We start from the raw sequence: 23,816 nt of genomic DNA on the forward strand, positions 1-23,816 counted from the left end.
TATAATACTAATTCAATGTAATATTTCAGTTATTCTAAATGCATTTAAAATGAGAATTATTTTTATTTTATGGTGGATATTAAGTCTACACACACACACACACACACAGTTTAAACACCAGGTTTTCGTGATATAAAAAATGTGATCAATATGACCCAGAAGTTAGAATCATGTTATACTATATTAAAAATAAAAAATACAAATTTAATTATATCAATTCAACTATGTATGGAAAATATTAAGTACAGTAAATGTAATTTAGTAGCAACTTAAATAGCAACATTTAGGTGTAAACCAGGCTTTCAATAAATATACTAGTAATTCATACAATTCGAGCATTTTACTTCCCTCGCGGTTTTTTTTTTGGGGCATATTTGCTCATTAGTTGAATGCAAAACTACACAAGCGGCCCTTTCTTTTTGTCAATGAACCAGCTGAACCGAGGGGGTGTTTTTTCTTCCCTCCTGTTTCAACAAAGCAGAATGCGTCGCTTGTGCAACTCCTACGAGCGAGCGCCACATTCTTTGCATATCCCGGACAAGAGGCGCAAGACAAGCACATGCTTTTCTTCTTTGTTGCGATGCAGCACAATGTCACACTCTAGTGTGATGACGACATAACGGCTACACAACAATCTAGCCACAAACAAAATTTAGATAGTAAAATTTCACCTGAAAGCCCAATATCCTGAGCAAAACAGACACCAAGACATGTGTACGCAACGCACATAAGATCATTTGTAACATGATGGTTTATTGGCATTTTATTTTTAAATACACTATTTCGAAAATAGAATGCCGTACCAATGCAATTAGTCATTTTGTTGTAAAACTATTTACAGATAAAAGTATTTTCAAGTCTTCTTTACAGTCATCTGTCCACAAAGAGGTGACGTGAGAACATGGGGAAAGGTGTCTTAAGTGAAAGGCAACCAGTGTGATACTCAACTTGCATGTCAGTGAACATCTCTTCATACATTGTGCTTTCCCCATAAACTCAAGACAAACGAACCAACCGAATGTGGAATCCCCCCCTCCTTTGCGGAAGTCATGGACCACGTTATTCCCCTCCCTCTCACGTTTCACATACAAAACAGGACAAGAAACGCAGCCAAAATCATCTTTGGAATCCGTAGTTGGTGTGACGGGTTCGCGAGGTCATACTTTTTGGGAGGTTCCTTCTTTGCGCCCTAGGCCTTCTTCATCTTGCCCATGGGAGCGCTGCCGTTTTCGTGATGCGCCGTGCCGTTGCTCGTGCAGTTTTTAACGCCGTTCTCGCGGTGCTTGCCGTTTGCGTACACGGTGGGGGCGGGGACGGCGGCGGGTGTGCCGCTGTTCTGGCACGGCTTGATGTCCTGCTTGGGCAGCCGCTTGCCCTTGACGTACGCCTGCACCCAGAAGTTGGAGAAGAGCACGAAGAAGAAGGTGCCGTACATCCACACCATGTGGATGATCATGGGGAACTGGTAGTCGCAGCTGTCCATGAAGTAATACTGAGTCACGTGAAGAGATACCAGGACGAACTGGATCTGTCGGGCGACCAAAGCAATCCGAATAAATTATGAGGGGTTAAAGTGAAAAGGAGGAGGAATAGAAGGAAGGAGAAGAATGAAAAAGAAAATACATACAACAGAAAGGAAATACAACAAAATTAAGAAAACAAGGTAAAGTAAAAGGAAAGAAAATAGAAAGAAAAACAATTAGAAAAAGGAAAAAATGAGAACTAAACAAGAAAAAAGGACAAAACAAAATCGTGCATAAAGAAAAAGAAAAAAAGAGGAAAAGGGAAACAAGAAAAAACATGCAAAAAAGCAAACCAAAGCATGACAAAGAAAAAAGGAAAACAAAAGAAATAGAAAAAAGAAAGGAGTACACGTACAAGCTGAATGGCCGTCATGTATTTCTTCCACCATAGGAACTTCTGGAAGCGAGGTCCGGCCGCAGCAAGGAAGTAGTAGAAGTACATGACCACGTGGACGGAAGAATTCACCATAGCGTGGAAGGATCCCATTCCACCTGAGGTCGGAGCCACACATCATATAAGGCAGGGTTTCCCCGAACTTGGTTTAGCCAAGGCAAATCAGAAAAAAAGAATATGCAGCGTTCTCCCGCAATATCACGCTTCACGTATTGCGGCCCTCGTCGTGCATCTTCTTCTCAGTTACCCAAATCCCGCTATATCGAGAAAATATACACATTTTTGCAAGGGTTTGCTGCTTTTTACATTAAAATAAGACTGTACAGTATTGTTAATGTTAAACCGCAGTAAAAGTCAATATGTATACAAAATAATGAACATTTGAGCAGCCTCCTGCCATTTTCAAGCTCTTGGACTTTGACCCACCAAGCGACGTGGTCGAACGCGATCATAGTGGACCACCGCTAAAAAGATTACAGTTGGCGACTTCGCTGCACACCAACCAATTGAACACAAGAGACAAACTGTGACCCTGTATCGGATTCCGAGGCTCCCTCCACATATAATAGAATGAATGTACTGTATTATTTTTCATTGAACCACAAAAACATGGCCGGATTGTCAAGGAAGAAGCGGCTGGCCGCAGAGGAAATGATTATAAAGGAGAGAGTGTGGATATTTTGAGAGGCTGTTGGCAATGATCGATCGACCTATTCACGGACGGAAGCTGTGCTTTGCAGCATTAAAAAGAACAAAGACCATGTTTTGCGTTCTTGCCCCAGGTACAACTGAAATTAGAAAAAGTTGAATAATATGGTAAAACAATATACATATATATATATATACATGATCTTTCATGGCACATTGTGGTAGGGACTCACCAATATACCGTATGGGACAACGTAGGGATACTGACCGTGAACATCAGATCTTGCTAGAAATGCATCCTCAGTGTCCACTTTATGGATATTTTATTATTTCACATCTTTGCACAATACATGGGTGAGACAAAGGTCAATTAATTTGTGAGTGTGAAAGTATTGACAGCCATGGATTTTGAATTTAACGTTTTAGCTGATGATTGACAGTGACGGTGTCACAGTCAAAGGTTTAAAGGGTATACATTTAACACCTGCTGATTCCCGAATCACTATTCGCAAACTCACCTTCTTGCAATTCTTCAAGTAGAACAAAAAAAAAAACATTGTCTAAAAAACACACTTATTTGCAGCCATCTGCATATTTTTGTGCTCGCTCTGTTACACCCCGCTCGTTCTAAGTGGCCATGTTACTAGAGGAGTCGCTAGCTTTGGCCACTGGGCTTGACAGCGAGTGGGTGGTGAACTTCTCAATATGATCAGAATCATCTTTATTTGCCAAGTATGTCAAAAGCACACGAGGAAATTGTCTAATTGCAGAGAAAGGTTTGGATTACTATTGGCAGAAGTGGACGTTAACAGCGGATCAGCTGCGAATATCATCTCAATAGGAAGCCATTATTTTTAAATAAACAAATATAGCTTAACATGCTTGGAAGATTATACACTTACGATTGGGGAAAGACAGATTTACGTTCCTAGTAATAACAACAGTCGCCTGTGTTTTTTATGAAAATTCACCATTGTCCCCCCCACCCTCACCCCCACTCCGAACAAAATGGCTGGACATACCAGGTTGTCATCAGACTATGCTAAACCGTTATCACTGCGCCAGAGTCTCCGGAGACAAAGGTTCTTTGACAAGATAGCAAAAGACTGGAATGCAGGTAGCGTGCAGTCACGGCCGCGATTCAAGCCAAGTTGAGTTCATGTGTACTCACCGGGAGCATAGCAAACTCCCCACCACCAGGTCCAGGGCATGAAGGAGTGGTGGAAGATGTGTAAGAAGGTGATCTGGCCGCTCTTTTTCCTCAACACGAAGAAGATCTGTCATAAATGAAATTCTCAATTACTACTACAAACACAAAACTGAATCGTGTCCTCCAATCAAAAATGTGTGACTTACGGTGTCCATGAGCTCAATAATTTTGGAGAACCAAAACAGCCAAGCCACCTCGACCATCTGAAGGAAAAGACAGCAGAGTTCCATCAGAGCCATCGCTCATAAATAGTCACAATCACTTGGGAATGGGACAGTTTATCGATATCGTGATAAAGCGTTATCGATTTCTCTTACGGTACAGTATCGACACGCAAGCGTCAAATATCGATATAGCTGTCCGATCTCAGTACTCTCCTCCGTGTCATGTCATCACTGCATATCTGAATGACCAATGAGAACATGTTTCATTACATACTGTGCAAGTCCACTTAATGTTTCACAGTTGGTACTCAATTGATTTAATTACTGGCTACAAAAAAAGAGGAAGGCAAACTTACTTAGCGATCACAATGTCAAATTATATTTATTTATATTTATCTAGAACAGAAAAAAAATCTGTTTTTAGTGGTTTGATGTTATAGAGTGAAGTGTATATTTGAAATGAAATCATCTATAAGCAATTCATTTTTATTGGTAACGTAATCAGTAATGAGCTTGAAACTATTCTAAACTGTTTTTGGAATCATAATTTGTGGTATGTTTACAGTTTAAACTATCAATATAGGTAAATTTAAACACACTGGGTGGGTGGCGATAATTATTCACGCCAGGGTTCGGACCCTACTCTAGTTGATGATGTTGGTCGAATACATTTGTTGTTCGGCTATGCGTAGTAATTTTGCGAGGGGACTCGCCTCCCAGGCGTCTTTCAAGCCTGGCATCAACGTTAATGGTGACTATGGCACAATCGGGACATTAGTGATCTCTGTTATGGCAACAATTTCTATATTGCCACAATAAACACCAAGAGTTGACTTTCTAGGTTGTTTGCGATAAGAGGAGAGACTGTGTAGAGCAGACTACAGAATAGAGCGCACGCGATCTTCTGAGTAACACGGCGGATGCAGTCCCACTTCTACGAAACACTGAACTGACAATAACCTTCTGCAGTGAACCCACATCCTGCTTTCATCATGTCGAAAGACAAAACACATTGGGCCTGCTTCACTAAAAGGTTTGCACATCATGCAACAAACGGGCGTGAGCTTGATTGCTCACACAAACATGTATAAGCTGATAGGGTTCCACGGTGTACTAAAAAAGTACCATGATGATATGATATTTCGCCGTTCAAATTATGATACCACTTGTTGTAAGTAGGCTACTGGTATTTGTATTTTTTGGCAGAAACTGAGGCAAAAAGTGTCACTCCTCAGAGTGTGCGTGAGAAAGAAATGGCCACAAGTGTTTGCGCTCGTCCGCAGCATGTTAAAAAATAATAATATTCTGAATTCTGTAAACATTTTGCCTACGAGGCAAACAGTCAGCGTAAGACAGTATATGGAAAAAAGATGAATGTGATTTAGGAAACTTGAAATGATTTGCAATGTCTGATTTTGCATTTATAAATAGCGTGTATGAAACGCAGGATGAAACTAGCATGCAAAGTGGTGCCAGCGTAACATAGGCAAGATGAGAGCCCTTCCGTAAACATTTTTGAAACCTGAAATCACCCCAAAAATTACTGCGATATATCGTCTCTTCAGCAATGCAATCTTAGAGCTTCTGAATGATTTACAAAGAAGGAGTGATGCCATTTGACAAACCCCTTTCAACTCGGCATTTCCTTACGCCCGGATCATTGAAGCACACACTGTGATAGTCGGTGCTGACCTTCCCCAAAGCAGTTTTCCAGCTGCGCTGTCCCAAGTTTTAAATGCAATGTTACGCAGGATGGGCACAAATACCCAATCGCCACACACTCGGGATGAGTTCAATCAAACAAAACAAGAAAACTATCAGCGCTAACCACAGCACAAAACCCAATTTTAATGCAGCAGTCTCCACCACTTTCACACCTATTGCTAACAGCGCACGTATTCTGCTAGAGTGAGTGAACAAAAAAATTTAGCGCCCACTATTTGGAATCCTTGTATATGAAGGTCCATTAGCCACAATTCCCACCTTTGGTAGCTTGAATTGAAAAAAAAATCCTAAACTTACTCTTAGTGCTTGAGGGCTGTCGGAAACATCGATTGCATCACATCGCCAAGTATACGTCGTGGCCCATCCAGACATAAGGAACTAAAAAATGACAAAGGATCAGGTTAAAATGTTGAAATAACATTCAGAATACAGCCTCAATAGGGTTGAGGATGGAGAAACAGACTCACCTCATAGACGATGTATATTGAAAGCACCACTAGCGCAAAGTTATAGACTATCATGGCCTCCTTCAGCTGGAAGGGCTTGCGATTGGCCATGACGCGAGGGCCCAGGTACAGTACGAAGAACAGGTAGCACAGCAAAACTACAGTCATTGGAATAGGACTCTGCATCAGTAAGTGATCCTTCAGCCGAGGATCTGGAGGAAGAATACACTGGTTTAGGGATGCGAATTAGATTACACTTGGGGGTGGGGGGGGGGGGGGGGGGGGGGTAAATGTCATTGGCTAACTTCTTAAATATTATTAATCTATGAATGCTCTAAAATCCTGTTTTAATGTCAGTATAATATGAAGCAAATGAATGCTGCCAGAATTAACTTGTGCCGTAGGATGAATGATGACTTTCTAAAGCCGATGTCATGTTCTTCTTCAGACTACAAACTAGTTGAGTGAATCAAGAGCGCCTCTGCTGGTTGCAGCCAAGTAGTGCACTCCATTTTGACTGAATTGCTACAGCATGTGATTTGTCAACATCGGTTTCATACACTTAACAGAAGCGAAAGTTTAATGCATAATTATTGTCCCTCCCTACACTGATGAACATATTTTTTAAAAAGAAGAAAAAAACTGTAGTGTTATTTAAAGGTGGAAAAAAGACTGACCAATTCCTGCGACGAGGTAGCCATAGATATCAATGGCATGTGAGCCAAACTCCTTAATCTTCTGCAGCATGTCTGCTGCTTTGTTAGCCAGTTATCTGAAAAAAAAGTGAGGAAAAAAGACATGAACTCAAACTCAAATACAGCAAATCCCACCACAACCTCAAAATAAAACCAGTTTGACTTTTTTTTTTTTGGTTCCATATTTCACTTATTCGTTGCAATGATGGGACAAGTTCCTTCCCAATTTCTTTTGTAGAACCTTGTGACATGTTTGGCAGTCTGCACCAGTTCACCCCTCAATTTAAAAAAAAAAAAAAAGTGGTTAATCATTACTCAACAATGGAACTTTCACAGACATTAGGAAATTAAACGGTAAGTTTACTAAAGTTACAAGACTTTCCCAACATCTTAAATGTGTTGCTACGAAGGAACATCAGAGATAAATCATAAAAGGCCTGTATAAGCAAGGAGCTGCATTTTGGGACGATTCCTGATTCAGTTGGACGAAAAGCCAAGTACTTGCCCAAACCAAACAACCCCAATGAAAATCCCAGGAAGCCTGGCTCTGCTCATACGACATGGCCTGACATCAGACGAGGAGGGGTCGCGGGGGAAGTGGGAACGGCATTCCTCGTCCGAAGCCGAGGCGCCACTCCTGGCTGCTTACTCACAACTTATCCCAACACCCAAATTTTGAGGGGAAAATAGTAAAAGTTCCTGAGCAGACTCAAAGTAATTGTGGCCTTACTCACACAGAATGAGTGCTACTACAAAATCTGGCAACCATGCACACAGTAATGTTATTCGTACTGTAAACCCTCAAGGCTATGAGGACAAACGGGGCGTGTTCTCCTCTGAAAGTGGAGCCAGAGAGCGCCATTGTTTGATGTACAATCAACAATGAACGACCGCACTAAAGCAGCCCTCCTTGAGCCAATATCATTATGAGACGATACGTTGTCGTGAAGGAACGCAAACAAAGGAGGGTTAAGTATTTACCTTAGATAGGATTAAAAAAAAAAAAGAGATTTGGAATTAGTACCTCATGGCGAGGCATTCAGTACAAATAATTTATTTGGCGCATTGAGCATCAACGCGTAAGGAAACAAGACGTTTTTCCCAAGTACAGTAGCGCCTTGAGATATGAGCCAACGTTAGATTTTTTGCTTTGACTTGAGAGCAAGAATTTGACATATGTTAGCGGTACGTATGGTGGCAGTGAACTCTACTAACTTTACAACAAGCAACAGTTTAGCAGATTGAGCAATTTAAAAAAAAAAAAAAAGAAACTGATTGCCATTCCCCGTTCTAGTTTACTATCAAATTAAATGTAGTTTACTATCAAATTAAATGCAAAACAAATACACGGTATTTAAAACAATTACATATTTCTTTCTTAATAAAGTCTGTTTCGCTTAAGGCTAAGAGACAATGCAAAGGGCCATAGCTGGGTTAATGAATATCATTTGCGTTGTGGCTTTATGACCCCTTTAAACAACAGTTATTTGAACAGAAATGGTAGAGCAACGGTGAATTAGGCCGACAATAGTAATACTCAAACATATTCTTTATCCTTTGTATAAAAAAAAAAAATTAAATTAAAAAATAAAATAAAAATAAATTTAAAAAGCAAATCTTACAGCAGTTTACTGAGCCAGTTGTCCAACTATTTTGTGTTTTGCTGTCTGTATTATACTGCCCCCAAGTAGTCAAGAAGCACACACCAGAAGGAGCAGCACCATATCCTATGAAATGAGGCAAAACAAATAATAATTAACATTCTATTTTTGTCATTATGCTGTTTTTATAAATACTATATGAAGGAGTGCCATTTTACATTTGAAAAAAACATTACAAAAAAATTGTTGGATAAATTAAATTTTTTCTTTCAGTAGGGAAAGATGAGTTGAGATGTTTTGAGTTACAAGCGTGGTCACGGAACAAAATAAACTTGTATTTCAAGGCACCACTATATGACTTTTTTTTCTCACAACAAAGCAAAAATTGACAACGCAACAGCTCGTATTTCAGAAATCTTGAAAGACCGTACAATCAAAAGTCAGGATACTACCGTACTTCGTCAAAATTGAAACAGCAGTTACCAATTTCAGGCCACATTGAGATCTCAAGTGGTGCTCCAAACACACAAAACAAACAAGTTCCATACAAAACTGACTGATTCAAAATCGATTAACTCTCCGGAGACATGAAGTGACAGCTATCAATTTGCAACATACTTTGCATTTCAAAGTAATTCCTTTGAAATAATTCCTGAAAAGAAACAATACACAATTTACTTTGTGTGCATTCACCGAGTCAGTGTTCGTCAAACTTGAGCAGCAAAACAACCACGTAATTTGTTTAAAAAAATAAAAAAAAATAAAAAACCCATCAGGACCTGCCTCTACACAGTGCACTTTGAGAAACATTTAAGTCAAACTTCAAACTCAAACATTTAAGTTCACCATGGTACGTAGTCGTCCTCCCGCTGACTCGTCAAAATGTATTTAGACAGCAGTTTTGTCCGCGCGTTATCGCAAATGGTGGTGTGTAGCATGACAACATCAGATAAATGACATTTCACAAAACTCTGTAGCTGTTGTTGCGCAACGGTGAGGTATTTGCGGTGGGTGCCTCGCACACTCATGTTGGTGGTGAGTGCAAACTTCAAGGTCTTGTTCAGAGTAAAAAATGCTGAACAGTTAAGTCAACCACATGATCAATAGTCATCTGGTTGGGAAAACACACCTATACTTTGAATTGTGAAGTTAAAAAACATACCGTAGAGGCTCAGCAGAAAGGAAGGTGGAACCCCTCACTTAACTGGGACTTATGCTGGATTTTTTTTATTTTACATTTTTTTTTTTTCCCAACAGCAACATGATGACTCGTTCATCCAATCACACTTAGACACTCCATCCAATCACCTTCAGATATCTTCATGGCTTCGCGGACAGTCGGAACTCACACCAATTTTCGGAACTCACACCAATTTCCATAACTGCAGTGTTGCTACTCGTTACGGTATATAGTATAGTATATAATAGTATATACGATAGTAGTATACTGTGTATTTTTTAAATACAGGAGGCAGTGCTTTGCAATTATGTATTGCGAATGCCTTTTCAGATGGGCTTTCATAGCGCTTGTCTGCTTTTGTTACATTTGAGGATAGACTTGCATATTTTGCAAGTGACTGTGCTAGTGGAATAGTTGATTTATCGACTCATCGGTTCAGCCCTACAACAAACACGTTAAAAAAAAGTTACCAAGAAATTGTGTTCTGCTTGAAAATAAAGTAATTTGACTAAATTCCCTTCATTGACTATTTGCCAAGTCAGATATTAAATATAATTTGTTTCCATGTGCCCTGCGATTGCCTGGCGACCGGTTCAGGGTGTGCCCCGCCTCCCGCCCGAAGATAGCTGGGATAGGCTCCAGCATCCCGCGACGCTACAGAGGATAAGCGGTAAAGAAAATGGATGGATGGATGAATGAATGCTCTAAATCCTGTTTCCATGCCAGTATTGTACTGTACCGATTAAGGCTGCCTGGAGGAGGCATGCCGTAGCATGGATGAGCTCAATTCCGCATTCTTGATGTCAGCTTGTTCTTCGAAAGCAAATTGAGAGTGAATCCACAACACCTCTGTTGGTTTAACCCAAGTAGCGCACGCTCCCCCTCCCGCAATTGCATGAAGAGACGATTAACAGACACAAAGTGCTCACAATTCATTGATAAGAATAAGAATGCCCAACCCCTACTGATAATAGGCGACGCAACAAAAAGTAACCCAGAACCCATTTTGGGCAGCAACCCCAGCTTTGGGAAACACGAAAACGGAAGACAGGGACTTCCCTAATCGTCCAAAAAAAGTGTGCGTAGTTGTTTCCGACCCACATGATACTGCAACCCATGATCTCCTTCCGTCAGTGCCCCAACCAGAAAGACTAAACAACATTACGGTCGCTTTACAGACAGAATTTAGTGTGATTTGTTTCAGCACAGCCTTGACAACAAAGTGGCTGGTTTACATCCAGTGAAGAAGACAAAGTGGAGTGTTTCCTGTTCGGAGTCAATGAATCACGAGATGGAAAAAAAGGTGGGAAGAGTTAATGATGAACAAACAGAGCTGGGATGAGTGGCTGGGGAAAGAACATCCAAAGTACAAAGTGGAGCATCAGTTTGTTAGGGTAAAAGGCCAAAAACTGAACCTCCAGCACTGGAGTACACGCTTGAAAATAATAAAAACAACTTGGGAAACTAAATGAAAATAACATAAAAACACAGCACCGCTCAAGCACAAGTTATTTCGACTTCAAGTGTGTGCCTTACCTTGCTGGGCGGCGGGAAAAAAAAAAAGAAAAAAAAGAAAAAAAAAAGCTGAATTTGCAGCTTCGGTAACTAGGGCCAGCGTTGAGAGAATCCTCTGGGAGCCTCTCTCATGGAGAGAAGAGTGGAGCGAGTAGAAACTGCAGTGCAATGAGAGAGTGTGTGGCACAGAGAAAGAGGAGGGGACAATGGGGGGGGGGGGGGGTATTCAACTGACAAACGCGACTGGTACAGCCGTCTTCCGAATCTCCACCCTCCCTGACTCACCCCCGGTGGATGAATAACCAGCACAGAAACGGAAGAGGGAGGGGAAAGAGGCTGAGAACGACAGTCGGAGAGCGCATGCGGGAAAGCGAGAGAGGCGAGCTGTGTGGGGTCAGAGCATGCTGAACCCTATTTAAACAGGCACCATGCAAAAATGAAACTAACCAGTCTGAGACTACCGCCTGACTTTCAGCTCAACTTCCCCCACCCCTCAACAACTCTCCTGGCCACACCCTACACACACAGACAACTCTCGTGGCCTCACCCTACACACACAGACTCACATGGAAACTTTATTATTCACATGTAGCGCCCGTTATCATGAAGGGTGTCCATTATTCTCCTTTTATTGCAGCTTTGCTGTACTGTGCAAAGGTTTAGTTTGCCTGTTTAATGGCGGCACATTATAACTGCAAAACAGTAAACAGTCGGCAAGCTGCAGTTGATGACTGGGTTCCATTCGTTTTTCGAAAGGTCAATTTCTGCAACTTGACATTGTGGTGTTATTTCATAGGGGAAAGGATTGTGACACTGACAGCAACTTCCACGTCTTAGTCACATATAAACATTGAACTGCAAATTTTTTTTTTGCGCTAAAGTAGGCAACAGTCCATCATAATGGACATGTAATATTCAAATACAGAGGAGCTGTCTAAAACCGGCCCAATTACGCGTAAGGTGCAAAAGGGGGGGTAGAAATATTGATGAATGTAAATTTCGAAAATCTGGGACACTTTCCAATAAAAGGAACAAATTTCAGGCTATTGATAAAAATTGTATCATATGCGATTATAATGTAGTATAATGTATAATTCTTCATGAAAAGAGGCTTGGAGCAGTTTATTGCCTCTCCCAGTTGAAGTTTACTTTCACACTAAACATAAAACAAAGAATTACATGTTGTGTATTGAGAACAACCACATAGCTTTGCCTTGGTTAAATCCACATAGCTTAATGCTAACAAACAATTGAAAAAAAAAAAAAACTGCATAGACTGGCTAACAAATAGATAACGTTAACGCTGTTATCCAATGGATATTTGAACATAAACTGTGTAGCAGCACATATATACTATTGCATTAAAGGCATATATTCTTGATTCCCTGCAAAAAACGACAAATATTACAGCACCTTACTGAGTCACAGAGTAGTGGTGACATTTGTTAGTTTGTGTTTGTATGGCTATTATATGTCCCCCTGGTGACCAAGGTACAGCACAAAGAATTTAATTGCATGAAATCATGATGCACAAACTGTTTAATTATTTACATTCTAGTTATGGTATTACTCTATAATATTATACTTTTATAAAAACTTGAGTGCTTTTAAAGTGTTTTTTTTTAACATTACAATTTTTTTTGGTTGTGTTTTGTGGGGAGGCCATAATGGATTAATGGCATTTCCATTCAATTCAATGCGGAAAGATTATTTGAGATTAGAGTGTTTCGAGTTACAAGGTTGGTCACAGAACAAATTAAATTTGTATCTCAAGGTACCAACTGTCATCAACATTTGGTTTCATCATTGGCGGACAAGCAAATGCCTAGATGAGTTTTAGAAATGACATTTGTGGGTTTGATTTGTTTGTGTAGTACTCTTAGTACTTACTCCCTTGTCACTGAAAAACAAAAATATGAATGTTTAAAACATATTCCGTATGATTCTAAGTGAACCCGCTTTACATCTGGGTATTTCAAACATGACATTCCAAGTAAATTTGAGTTATAGAGTAACATAAATTATGTGTATTTAACAAAACATTCTCGAAAAATATACATCACGCATATGACAAATATAGGTGGAGTGCAAGGAAAAGTCATAAGGAATTAACTAGCATTATCATTTTTGGGATTGTTTCTGATTGTGTTCTAATAGACTAAAAAAAAAAAAAAGACACGGTCATTAAAGTCAAGTGAAAACAAATTTAACACAAATTTGTTCATTGGGCAGGTCGGTTCTCCATGTTTGGTTCTACGTTGTATATTTCCCTTGCTTATCGACTTTGAAACATTGCCAACACACCCAACATATTTGCTTTATCAGAAGAAAGAAGAAGAAGAAGAAGAAGAAAAAAAAAAAAAAAAAAAAAAAAAACACCATAGCTGTGTGCCATCACCAGCTGACCATGATGTTTACTGAAGGGTTGGCAAGCGCAGCTGATGATCGCGCTCCAAAAAAAATGCTCCATGCGACAAATTCTTTTTGTTTACCCCCTTTTGGGACTTTCTCAGTTGCGGAGTAACTTCTTAAATCTGACTTCACTGCCATACCAGTGTGTTGTCAGAGCTAAAATGTGAAACAGTAGTAGTCACACAATAGCAATAGAGGCATTCTCTATTTGTTACTCTTAAGAACTTAAATGGCCACTGTGGGGAACAATGCACGTGGAGACGCAGGAATTTCATTCATAAAGATGGTCAGGTGTCACTCAGGCAGAACATTTGAGAGTGCTCAAAAAATTATTATAAAAATAAATAAATAAATAAATAAAAATACCTTGACTCAGCAAATGCTCTAAACAGTAACTACTTTAAAATAATACAACAGTGCTTTCAAGTAAATAGAGCTGGACTTGCCAAAAAGTGCAAAGGTGATTTACAAAGGAGCACAGACCGACTGGGCTGGTTTGACTTGTCATTCAAGCCCCATTGGGGTGCAGGTTGGCGGGTGGGTAGGTGGCAGTAGTGGTTGAGTGGCAGCAGTCCATCGCCCCTCCTCCAAATACCACAACACACCTGACCGCAAAATACATCACCATCCTGCGATGCAGTCGGTGACAGCACCATTTCAGATATGTCATCTTGCTTCTTACAAATATTATCTTACAAACAAACACTGCCGTGTCAGTAAGAATTCTTCCACAAGTCTGAATTGAGAGATGCATGCCTTCAGTGCAGTACCACGTTGTGCCACAACATGCTGGGCAGCACTAAGGTCTACTCGAAGAGAATAATAGTAATAGTCTTTGATCCCACAGAGCCGAGAAAACATGCCGCTGAGTTGGGGTGGACGATTATATGATCGAGATTAGAGATCGCGATAACTTTCCCATCGATCCCGGTGTTCAGCTGTGTGTATTTCCTTGCTCTAACATGACGGGAATTTGCGTTGACAACAGCCAATCAGAGTCGTTATTTGCCTGCTCCACTTCTGTTTGCAAAGTTGGAGAAGTAAACCAAAACAGCGTCTCCTCGCCTGGGCCGCACTCGAGGCTATCGAGACGCCGACTGAGACGTGCTCCCGCGGAGCCCGCAGCGTCGGCCCGTCCTCGCCCCGGCGACGGGTTTGGCCATCCGGCCACTCCGCCAATTCTCAACATCGGTTGTGTGGCAGTGTGTCCAAAGCGACATTGAGCAATGCTATTAACTAGCCGATGTGCAAGGTATGTCAGTGCCCTCAAAAATGGGCAAAAATGTTTATTCATTTGAAGAAGTAGCACCCAAGTGGTTATGTGAAAAGCATAAAAATGCGATTGCAGTGAGCACAGCCTGTCACGCACTGCTGGCAGCACACTTAGCATAACCAGTTAGCCACGGCTAGCGGTGAGACCGCCAGGCCAAAACAATCAATTGCGTCATCATTATACATATTTGTAAAATGGCAAAATGTGTTAATAGGTATTGTTAATTTGGATTAATGACATTTGAAAGTAGCAATAATGTTAACAGGTAACGCATCTTTATAACTGGGGAATGTTAAATGTTTACAATCCAAGGTTTCTTCACTATTCCCGAGGGGGCAGTTTGTTTATTTTGTCTTGGATCCCTCCAAAAATACTCAGGGGATTATATTTTTCTACATTTGCTGCATTGTTGAATGAAAATTGTTCTTATAGTTTTCTATCAATTTTGTTTGCTTCGTATGCTAATATGTTTTAAATACTGACTGTGAGGAGTGTTGTTAACAAAACGTTGAACTACGCTCTAGCTTCTTTAGTTTTCAGAACAGTTTTAAAACCGGTTATTTAAAAGTTTAAAAACAATATTAAAATTTGTGATAATTGAGATCAGATGATATGATTTTTTATTTTGCCAGATCGTTATAGCACTACCCGAGTAATGTTGTGTGCTCTGTTTTTATGTGTTGCTGGTCCATGTGTGGTAAAGTAGCAGTTGTTTAGTCTATAAATATTGTTAACAGCTATGCTAATTTTCATTATCTATGTCTGTGGTGTTTCGTATTATATGTATGCATGGGGGATATGGTTTTTAAGTAACTGTTTCAAAAATGCAAAACTTTCCATCAGCAATATGAATTTTCTTTTTCTTTTTTTTTTTTTTTTTTTATAAACATCTGTGCAGGCAAAGTGCCTCCCACTCCCGTTGTTGGCTCGAGCAGTCACTGAGCCCGACAACTTTTCCACGTGTTGAAAAAGTAATCTCTTTGGGAATTTTTTTGGTACCACGGCTTGGTAGAGGAAGGACATTCAAAACATTCTTTTTTGCCTCTAGCAGCCACTTTTTTGAGTGGCTGCTAGAGGAGGCAATACGCTTCCTCACTCACTGGCAAACTTTACGTTAAACGACCGTGTATGTCGTCTCGTCCTCTACGGAGACCGGAACATTTTTTACCTCTCCATAACATCGGAACAAAGGGCAACTGCCCGTAACAAAATACGCCCAAACCGTAACTCTCTCTAATCTCTGAACATTAGGAGGCTATATTTACTGAAATCATAAGCTAGTTCAGAAAAAAACAAGAATCTTAACAGGTAATATTACATTAAATTATACTGTCATTTACATTGACTATTTAGGAAAAACTGAAAAAATATATTTGCATAATAAAAACACTGTATATGCATTGAGCAGACGTGTGCAAGGAAATGGACAACATGCACTGGAGGCCACGATTACCTTATTTGGTCCACTGCCACACTTATTCAGATAAGCCACAAGCCACAGAATCAGTAAAATTCCAGAGACAAGATGTACTGCAGATACACTTCCGTGTCCAAAAATGCATCGCCCCATCTCAAGTGATAATAACCTGTGCTCTAATGTACCAAATGCATCACATAATTGGGTGTGGAGCTAAAGGGTTTTGAGATGCTGCCACACTAATAATTATCATCATAATTGCTATATGCTTAAAGCAAAACAACTCCGAGGTTCAGAACATCAAGAGAGCACCGCAAATGCATTAAGGCAGCGAGCACAAACCGTCGTCAATTTTCACGCTAGTGCGAGGAGTCGGACATCGCTGTCAGAGCTAGACTTGCACAAATCTCTGTTTTTGTCGTGCCATGTGAAATACTTGCAGTGCGCTGAACATGGAATACACCCACATCTAATTGGACCACACAAAGAAAAGTTCCAGTACTCTAGATTTAAAAAAAAAATTTCAACAAACAAAAAAAAAAAAAATACAAAAGAAAATGTGCAGTGCATGCCAAAGCAACAGGTAGTGCTGTAATGCCTGACCCTGAGGCCATTCTTGCAGATCAGGATCATTTGCATAAAGGGCTAGGCTGGCTTTAAAAATATAAATACAAGAAAGTTATTTGTGGCTGAGTTACACCTGAGAAGTCCGTCTTGGGGAAATAAAAAATACAAAATTTAAATTTAATAACTCGGCCAAGTCGACTTAGAAATTCTGTGTCGACCTGTCTCCAAGCTTCGCTGGGGGGGTGGGGGGGGGGGGGGATAAACAGCTCAACTGACAAGACTTGCAAAATGTCAGAAATTTTGGAACTTTTAATGGGAGTAAATGGGAATCAACAGGAAGACAATGAGACCAAATACCCGAGTTGTAGATATTTTGTCTTTTCAAATAAATTATTACTCAGTTTTGATTGACACTTTCAAAGATGTATTATTCATTTAACCAAATAATGTGGTTGTGTGGGACAGAGAAAACAAAATTTTACTCTCATTTAGATGTAGTACAGCTCTGCACTAATGTCGAGCTCCAACCACAATAATGAACATATTGTAAAATTAATACCTCGCTGACTGTGTCAATCAAAACTGAACATTATGCTCATAAAGGCAGATTCAGCAGATCGAGCTCTTGTACTGGAGTTCATCGTATTATGCAAGTGGTCATAATGTTGCAGCTGGTTGGCCTAGGCAAAAGTACAGGAATTCATAGAAATTGACAGGTTTGGCTACAAAGGAAACCTAAAAGTTGATGTTACAGTAGAATCTTGGCTATCACGCTTTATATATTTAATGTATCTTATATCAGTTAAACATTCAAGAAATAATTTTTTTAAAATAAATATTTTAAGTTTGTATGCTTGTCTGCTTACAACAACAACAAAATGTATATTAGTAGTCGTACATGTTAGTCTCCAGTTAATTCCCAGATCTAATATACTTTTACAAGTTTCCAGAAATCATCTGACGTTAACCAACACAAGCCAAAAAAATAATAATTTTTTTTTTTTTTTTAAAAACCCACATAAACCCAAACAAAACACTCGAATTTCTCGTTAAATGCAGAAAACTGAAAAATCTGTACACTTTCATTCCACTATTCCACCGTGCCCGAGAGGTTATGAAAAGGTTGTAAACTTTCATTCTAGTATGCCACCTAGAGGTTATGAAAAAGGTGTCACCTACACTTTCATTCCAATATGACAGGGGTACATATGACTGCATATATGTACAATTGTGCTCATAAGTTTACATACCCAGGCAGAATTTGTGTTTATATATATATATATATATATAGATATCTATAGATATAGATCTATCTATATATATATATCTAGATATATATATATATCTATATCTATATATCTATAGATATATATATAGATATATAATTTTTTTAATATGACTGATGACTGAATCACACCCATCATTAATTTCTTTATGGTTATGTTTTGCTTGATGATCATGTTTTCTGAAATGCTTGACAGTTTAATTTGAAACCCATTAAAATAAAATTGTGTTTCGCCCAGTCCTTCATGTTTTCTTAAAAGAATTGTAGACATCTTACAAATTTTGCCTGGGCAAGGAAACATATGAGCACGTGTGTTTACTGATTTACTAAATAAAAGTAGGGCTGTGAATTTCAAACTATGAGCAAGTAAATAAAAAAAAAAGTATGTGTTCATATAAAGTTCATATAAAGTTCAGAATAATTATTTGAAAAAAGTAACAAAATACAGCTAATACTTTGTGTTTTGATCATGTAGGTAGAAGCAAATCATACATTGTAAAAATGCATTATACATGGGAAGAACAGTTTTCGGGAATTCTTATCTCAACTTTGGGGGTGTGCATTATACATGGGTGTGCATTATACATAAATTACAGTAACCCAAATACTTCAAGGGGAGGGGAAACAAAAAAAAACTAACAAAAAAAAAAAAAAAAAGGACAAATCGACAATCTGATTAGGTTTGATCGGTATCGGCCGATAATTAGCATTTTAAGCTGATCGGCCGATCGGCTTTCATGTCATAATTCGCCGATCCGATCAATGACGTCATCGATCGGCTCTGCCAAAGACATTTACTCCGCGTCGCGTATAAAGCTTTATTTTTAGCCTCGTCATGTGTCTTAGTACTGTAACTATCTGACGGTCAATGTTTTTTTCAATCTTGTCAGTGAAAAAACACGTCGTCGGTGTGGGACTATTTTGCGGTGTCTCAGTCAACACGTAAGTTATTTGCAGTCTGTGCACAACTGAAGTATATCATGGGGAACGTTAAATGCTTCAACACAAATTTGATCGGCACGTAAGTTATTTGCAGTCTGTGCACAACTGAAGTATGTCGTGGGGAACGCTAAATGCTTCAACACAAATTTGATCGGGCACCTATAGAATGTACACAAGGAGGAGCATGCCGCGTTCAAGCAACGCAATGTGGGGGGTAAAAAAATAAAATATTTTTTTAAAAAAAGGAAAAGCCAAACGGACGCAAACTCTGGACAACACCCGTCCATATAGCTGGGACAGTGAGAATAAGTATGTCATTAGTAGTATTTTTTAAAGTAATTTAATTGCAATAAAGTAATTTTATTGCAGTAAGTTAGCACCCATTATTTCTGTCATGTTGTAATGTTGATTTGACCTAAACTTATGTCAGTGGCCAATCCTTGAATGCCCCCTAGATGTATTAGATGTTTTAAAGTCTGTTTTAAAGATGTTTTTAATTCTAAAAGGCAAGAGAATAATTTTGAAGATTCATATTCAGTATGCAATACACAAGTATATAAAATAAATGAACAAGTCATGTAAATAGACACATTGCTCCATCTTGTGATCGGATCGGTGATTGTTTTTTTTAAACTTGCTGATCGGTGATCGACCCCAAAAATCCTGATTGTGTAAAGCCTAGTAGTTTCTAATGTTGTGATATTTGTTTTTGATGTAATTGTTTGAGGGGGAAAAAAAGATTAATCATAAAAATAAAAAAAACACCCAAAAAAGAAAAAATTCTATTTTTCAATGTGGCCTCATTTGCAAACCATGCAGAACAAGCAGAAGCTAATACATAAATACAATTAAGTTCAGAGTATTCAACCAAAGCAAATTAATATTTGCATGAACAGGAGACTACTCAGTACTCAAGTATTAGTTTACTGGTACAGGCCCCCACCAGCAGACTGGAATGTCATACGACTAGCTTGAGGACTGACATTTTGACACTTCCTTTGTTTCATTGTGTCTGGGTGAGGGCAGGTGTATGGTACTGGTATCAGTGCTAAAACTTAACAACCGATCCTTATATTTGAAGTTGTTGCATGACTGTTTACATTTTCAAGGACAAATAATATATTTTTAAGCAGCAAAATTATCAAATAATTTAAAATGTTTTATTCAATTGTATTAAGGGTTGTGTTTAAAGGGCCTTTTTCTCCTAGTTTTGACAAATGTCATTGTCAGTTTGCCTCTTTTTATTCAAGGGGGGAGAAAATCAATTAAAATCAGAAGATTGATTTTGCTTACAAAAAAAAAAAAAAAAAAATGTTTTGCTTGGTGGTGTGCTGTGAGATTTTTCCGGTGTAAAATACATGCCACGGGAAAACATTTCACTAATAGAACTCCATACGTCAAATGCCACCTTTTCCACTCGCTGATCTTATCAATCATGTAAAAAACTGCGAAAACACTGACTACATTGAAACCATTAGTCAGTATGAGAAACGTGAACAACAGTTGAGGAGAATTATGGTCTTGTGTATTTGCTTCTCTGCGACGGACAAAATTTATTCGGGAATAAAATAGAGGACAACAAGAACGTGGACCGTGGCAGCAAAGCGGAAACCCTGGAGTATAACACTGGAGTTAGTATGGTAATCGTCATCATCATTTTTCTGTGCATCCTTAAAAGTTATGACGACGCAGCAATAATGAATCTGCTCAACCAGTGAGGGACTAGCAGTGGTTATGTCAATTATGTGGTTTCAGCTGCTACACTTGGAACCAACGCTTGCAGGTACTGAAAATTTCACCTTTTAGTAGCTGCTTTTGCCAGTGGAAGTAGCAACAACGGCCAAGTAAGTGAGGTCAAGTAACTGTACCGTTTTTCAGACCAAAAAGGTGCCGGTATGTTCCCAAACTGTAAAAAAAAATGTCAAGGGTATACACCCATGACAATTGTAACCCTGAAGGTTTGAAAAAAAAAAAAAAAAAAAAAAAAAAAAAATTAAAAATCAATCAATAAATAAATAAATAAAAACTGTATATTGGAGAAGACAAATTGGGTAAATGGAAACCTAACCTGGTAGACTACTTGGATTACGCAAGGCTTTTAGTATGACTAACGACATTCGACATGTCCGCAGTGAGTCATTTTTCTATTTTAAGCAAAGCGAACTTTGATCTAATTATCTAATAAATGTCTTTAAAAATCTGATGTTTCAACTGCGTGATAATTTGCACTGCAGAAATTGCTTACTTAGTGAAATAACGTTTGGGATCAGTAGCCTAAAATGAAAAGTAATAAACACTGAAAGCCATTTTTGTGGCCATGTTTGCCAACACACATGGATAGCTATCTGAGGCCATTGTGAGTTCCGGCCTGCATAAACTACTTAATTTCTTACCCACGATGTCTTTACACAGCAGCAGGTTAAACAACACAACAGTTATTAGACACGGGCACGGACAGCAGGAGCCACATCTGGCCTGACAGCTCACTTTTAATTTATTTTATTTTATTTATTTATTTTTAAGTAAAATAAAGTCTAGCTACTTCATCATGTTTCTTGCTAAATAGATTTGTTCTTTTCATTTTGGCAGAAAAGCTGTAGGCCTACTTAAATTGATTAATTACATTTTTACTTTTTACACCTAAGACAAGCACCCCTCCCCAACAAATCTCTTCTTGACATAAATTGAACAATAGTATTTATATTTGGTTGTCACTGTTTTCCATGACCTCGCTATTGTGAAAAAAAAAAAAAAAATGCCGGGGCAATTGTGCATGCTAAATTATGCTAAGATGATTTTACATTTACAGTGCCGTGGAAAAGTATTGGTCCCCCTTCTCAAAATGTTATATTTTTGCATAGTTTCCACACTTTAGTGTTTGAGATCATCAAACAGATGTAATGGGACACATACCTTCTAAAACGCTCAACTTTCATCTCATCACTCCATATAATATTCTTCCAAAAGTCTTGGGAATCATTCAGATGTTTTTATGCAAAAGTAAGATGAGCCTTTATGTTGTTTTTGGTCAGCAGTAGTTTTCATCTTGGAACTCTGCCATGGATGTGATTTTTGCCCTAACCCGTCTCCCTTAACCTAAAGCGTGTGTGTCCTGATACTTATTTGAATCCGTATTGATTAATTAAATGCAGTCCAATAAAGATCTGTTCTGGAGTTGTCCCAATTCAATCATGTGATCGGAAATCAGGGCCGATAAAGTAATCTGATCGGTATCGGGTGAAAAAGATCAGATTGTTTTTTAAAAAATTTAAAGGTCAAATAGGTGACAAAAATAATCCTGAATTACAAAGCTAATGCCAAATGGAACAGCAACTTGTGGGTGACGCACAGTAAGAAATGCATTACCCAAACGACTGTTACATCAGTGTTTATCATTAGAAATGGGGTTGGTTAAGTGCTGCAATGTATGAAAATTGGTTAACCATTTAAGAAGATCTTTGTTACTGCATTAAGTTGAACTTCAGGGGCATTTTTACTCCCATTTAAAAAGTCCTGGGACTAGTTTCGGTCCCTGCCCCAAAGATTGGGAAAAGCAATGAGTATTTTGTTATTTGAGCAAACAAGTAGGTCATGTGACCAAGGTTGGGATGCAATACGAGTATTTTGTTATTTGAATTTTTTTTTTGTAGTTTGAACAAACAAGTCGGTCATGTGACCAAGGTTATTCATGGTTTTTGATGACTGTTTACCTCAACCAGGCTGCAATTAAGCAAACTTCCAATTGCACAAACACGGTCACGATTGAGTTCTATGAAACATCCATCAACAAAGTGGTGACCAAGGTCTAAAGATGAAGACGGTGCGTGTGTCAATTGAGTTCTTTGTGTGCAGCGACAGTTATAAAGCTATGACGACGCCAGACGGGCTCAAAGCAGAATGCATGTCATAAGACATTCACAACATTATAGCCATAAAGTCACATATGAAGCCATATTTCACAACATGCAAAGCATAAAACGGGAACAAAATAGCAAATTTAAACGAACGAAAATGTAATTTCACTCAACTCGGTAAGTGGACATTTAGTATTATCATGGCGTGTTAGTTAGTTACTCACTCACTTTTTATTTTTTATTTTTTTGGGTGGTGGTGGAGACTGTCGAGACGAGACGGCTAATGTGGCCCGACGACGCGTGGGTCAAGTTGACTCCACTTGTTCATTTCCACGTCAATCTTTGCAGCCGAGGGGAACAAAAGCCTTGAATGGCGCTCGAGAAAGGTGGAGTCAACCTCCCTCTTTTTCTTTCGACTCACTTTCTAGTCGCCTCATTTGTACGTCATCAACTGACAGCTTCAAACCTGGACACTCGAATTAAAGCCGTCTTTGCCTAATTTTTATGATTTTTTTTTTTTTTTTTTAATTACTTTCACAATATCAATAGAGCATACCAATGTGCTTGCTAAAAATGTGTTTATTCTTTATGTCTGTGTAGATTCTAAATCATCCAGGTTATTGTAATCTGCAAAGGTTGAATAGAAGCCATTGGTCTCTGAATTTGTTGTATTATTTTTCAGTTATAAACACAGATGTCATAAATGTTAAGGTAGAATAAGTATTGTTGTTAATAAATTTGCTTTAATTAAATTAAGACTATGAGACTACCTACACACACATTGGAAAAAAATGTAAATGGTTAATTTCACAATCTCCCAGCAGGTGTCCAACTCAAGGGCCGGGGGCCAGATCCCTCCCACCAAATCATTTTATGTTTCCTGCGAAAGCAAATCATGTGTTTCAACTTTCATGATTCTTGCTAAAATCTGTACCGGTACCAACATTTCAAATTGTCATGTAATA

At 38.8% G+C, this 23,816-nt stretch overlaps 1 protein-coding gene across 5 annotated transcripts; it reads right to left on the minus strand.

Moving 5' to 3' along the window:
• Window positions 1-733: 733 nt before the first annotated feature.
• Window positions 734-23,260, minus strand: elovl1b (ELOVL fatty acid elongase 1b). 5 transcript variants are annotated; one of them, XM_061683278.1, is made up of 9 exons: window positions 9,253-9,686; window positions 8,428-8,532; window positions 6,788-6,882; window positions 6,132-6,322; window positions 5,962-6,042; window positions 3,922-3,978; window positions 3,737-3,842; window positions 1,879-2,015; window positions 734-1,528 (listed from the first exon to the last, which is right to left on the minus strand). In XM_061683278.1, exons 3-9 carry the CDS (start codon window positions 6,855-6,857, stop codon window positions 1,190-1,192), a joined length of 981 nt encoding a protein of 326 aa, XP_061539262.1. In that variant the 5' UTR covers window positions 6,858-6,882; window positions 8,428-8,532; window positions 9,253-9,686; the 3' UTR covers window positions 734-1,189. The 5 variants fall into 5 exon arrangements, with proteins under 5 accessions (XP_061539262.1, XP_061539261.1, XP_061539260.1 ...); XM_061683277.1 differs by lacking the exons at window positions 8,428-8,532; window positions 9,253-9,686 and adding an exon at window positions 23,080-23,260; XM_061683276.1 differs by lacking the exons at window positions 8,428-8,532; window positions 9,253-9,686 and adding an exon at window positions 11,123-11,426.
• Window positions 23,261-23,816: the final 556 nt, after the last annotated feature.

Source organism: Phycodurus eques, chromosome 8 (genome assembly GCF_024500275.1).
Source record: "Phycodurus eques isolate BA_2022a chromosome 8, UOR_Pequ_1.1, whole genome shotgun sequence".
Classification (NCBI taxonomy): Eukaryota; Metazoa; Chordata; class Actinopteri; order Syngnathiformes; family Syngnathidae; genus Phycodurus; species Phycodurus eques.

Bases quoted from the DNA above. Each gene is read 5' to 3' on its own strand.
- elovl1b (XM_061683277.1), bottom strand. From the start codon at position 6,857: ATGCTGCAGAAGATTAAGGAGTTTGGCTCACATGCCATTGATATCTAT. The intron at 2,016-3,736 runs GTGAGTACACAT...CTCCGACCTCAG, and splicing joins GGGAGTTTGCTATGCTCCCG to GTGGAATGGGATCCTTCCAC. The intron at 1,529-1,878 runs GTACGTGTACTC...GTCGCCCGACAG, and splicing joins ACATGACGGCCATTCAGCTT to ATCCAGTTCGTCCTGGTATC.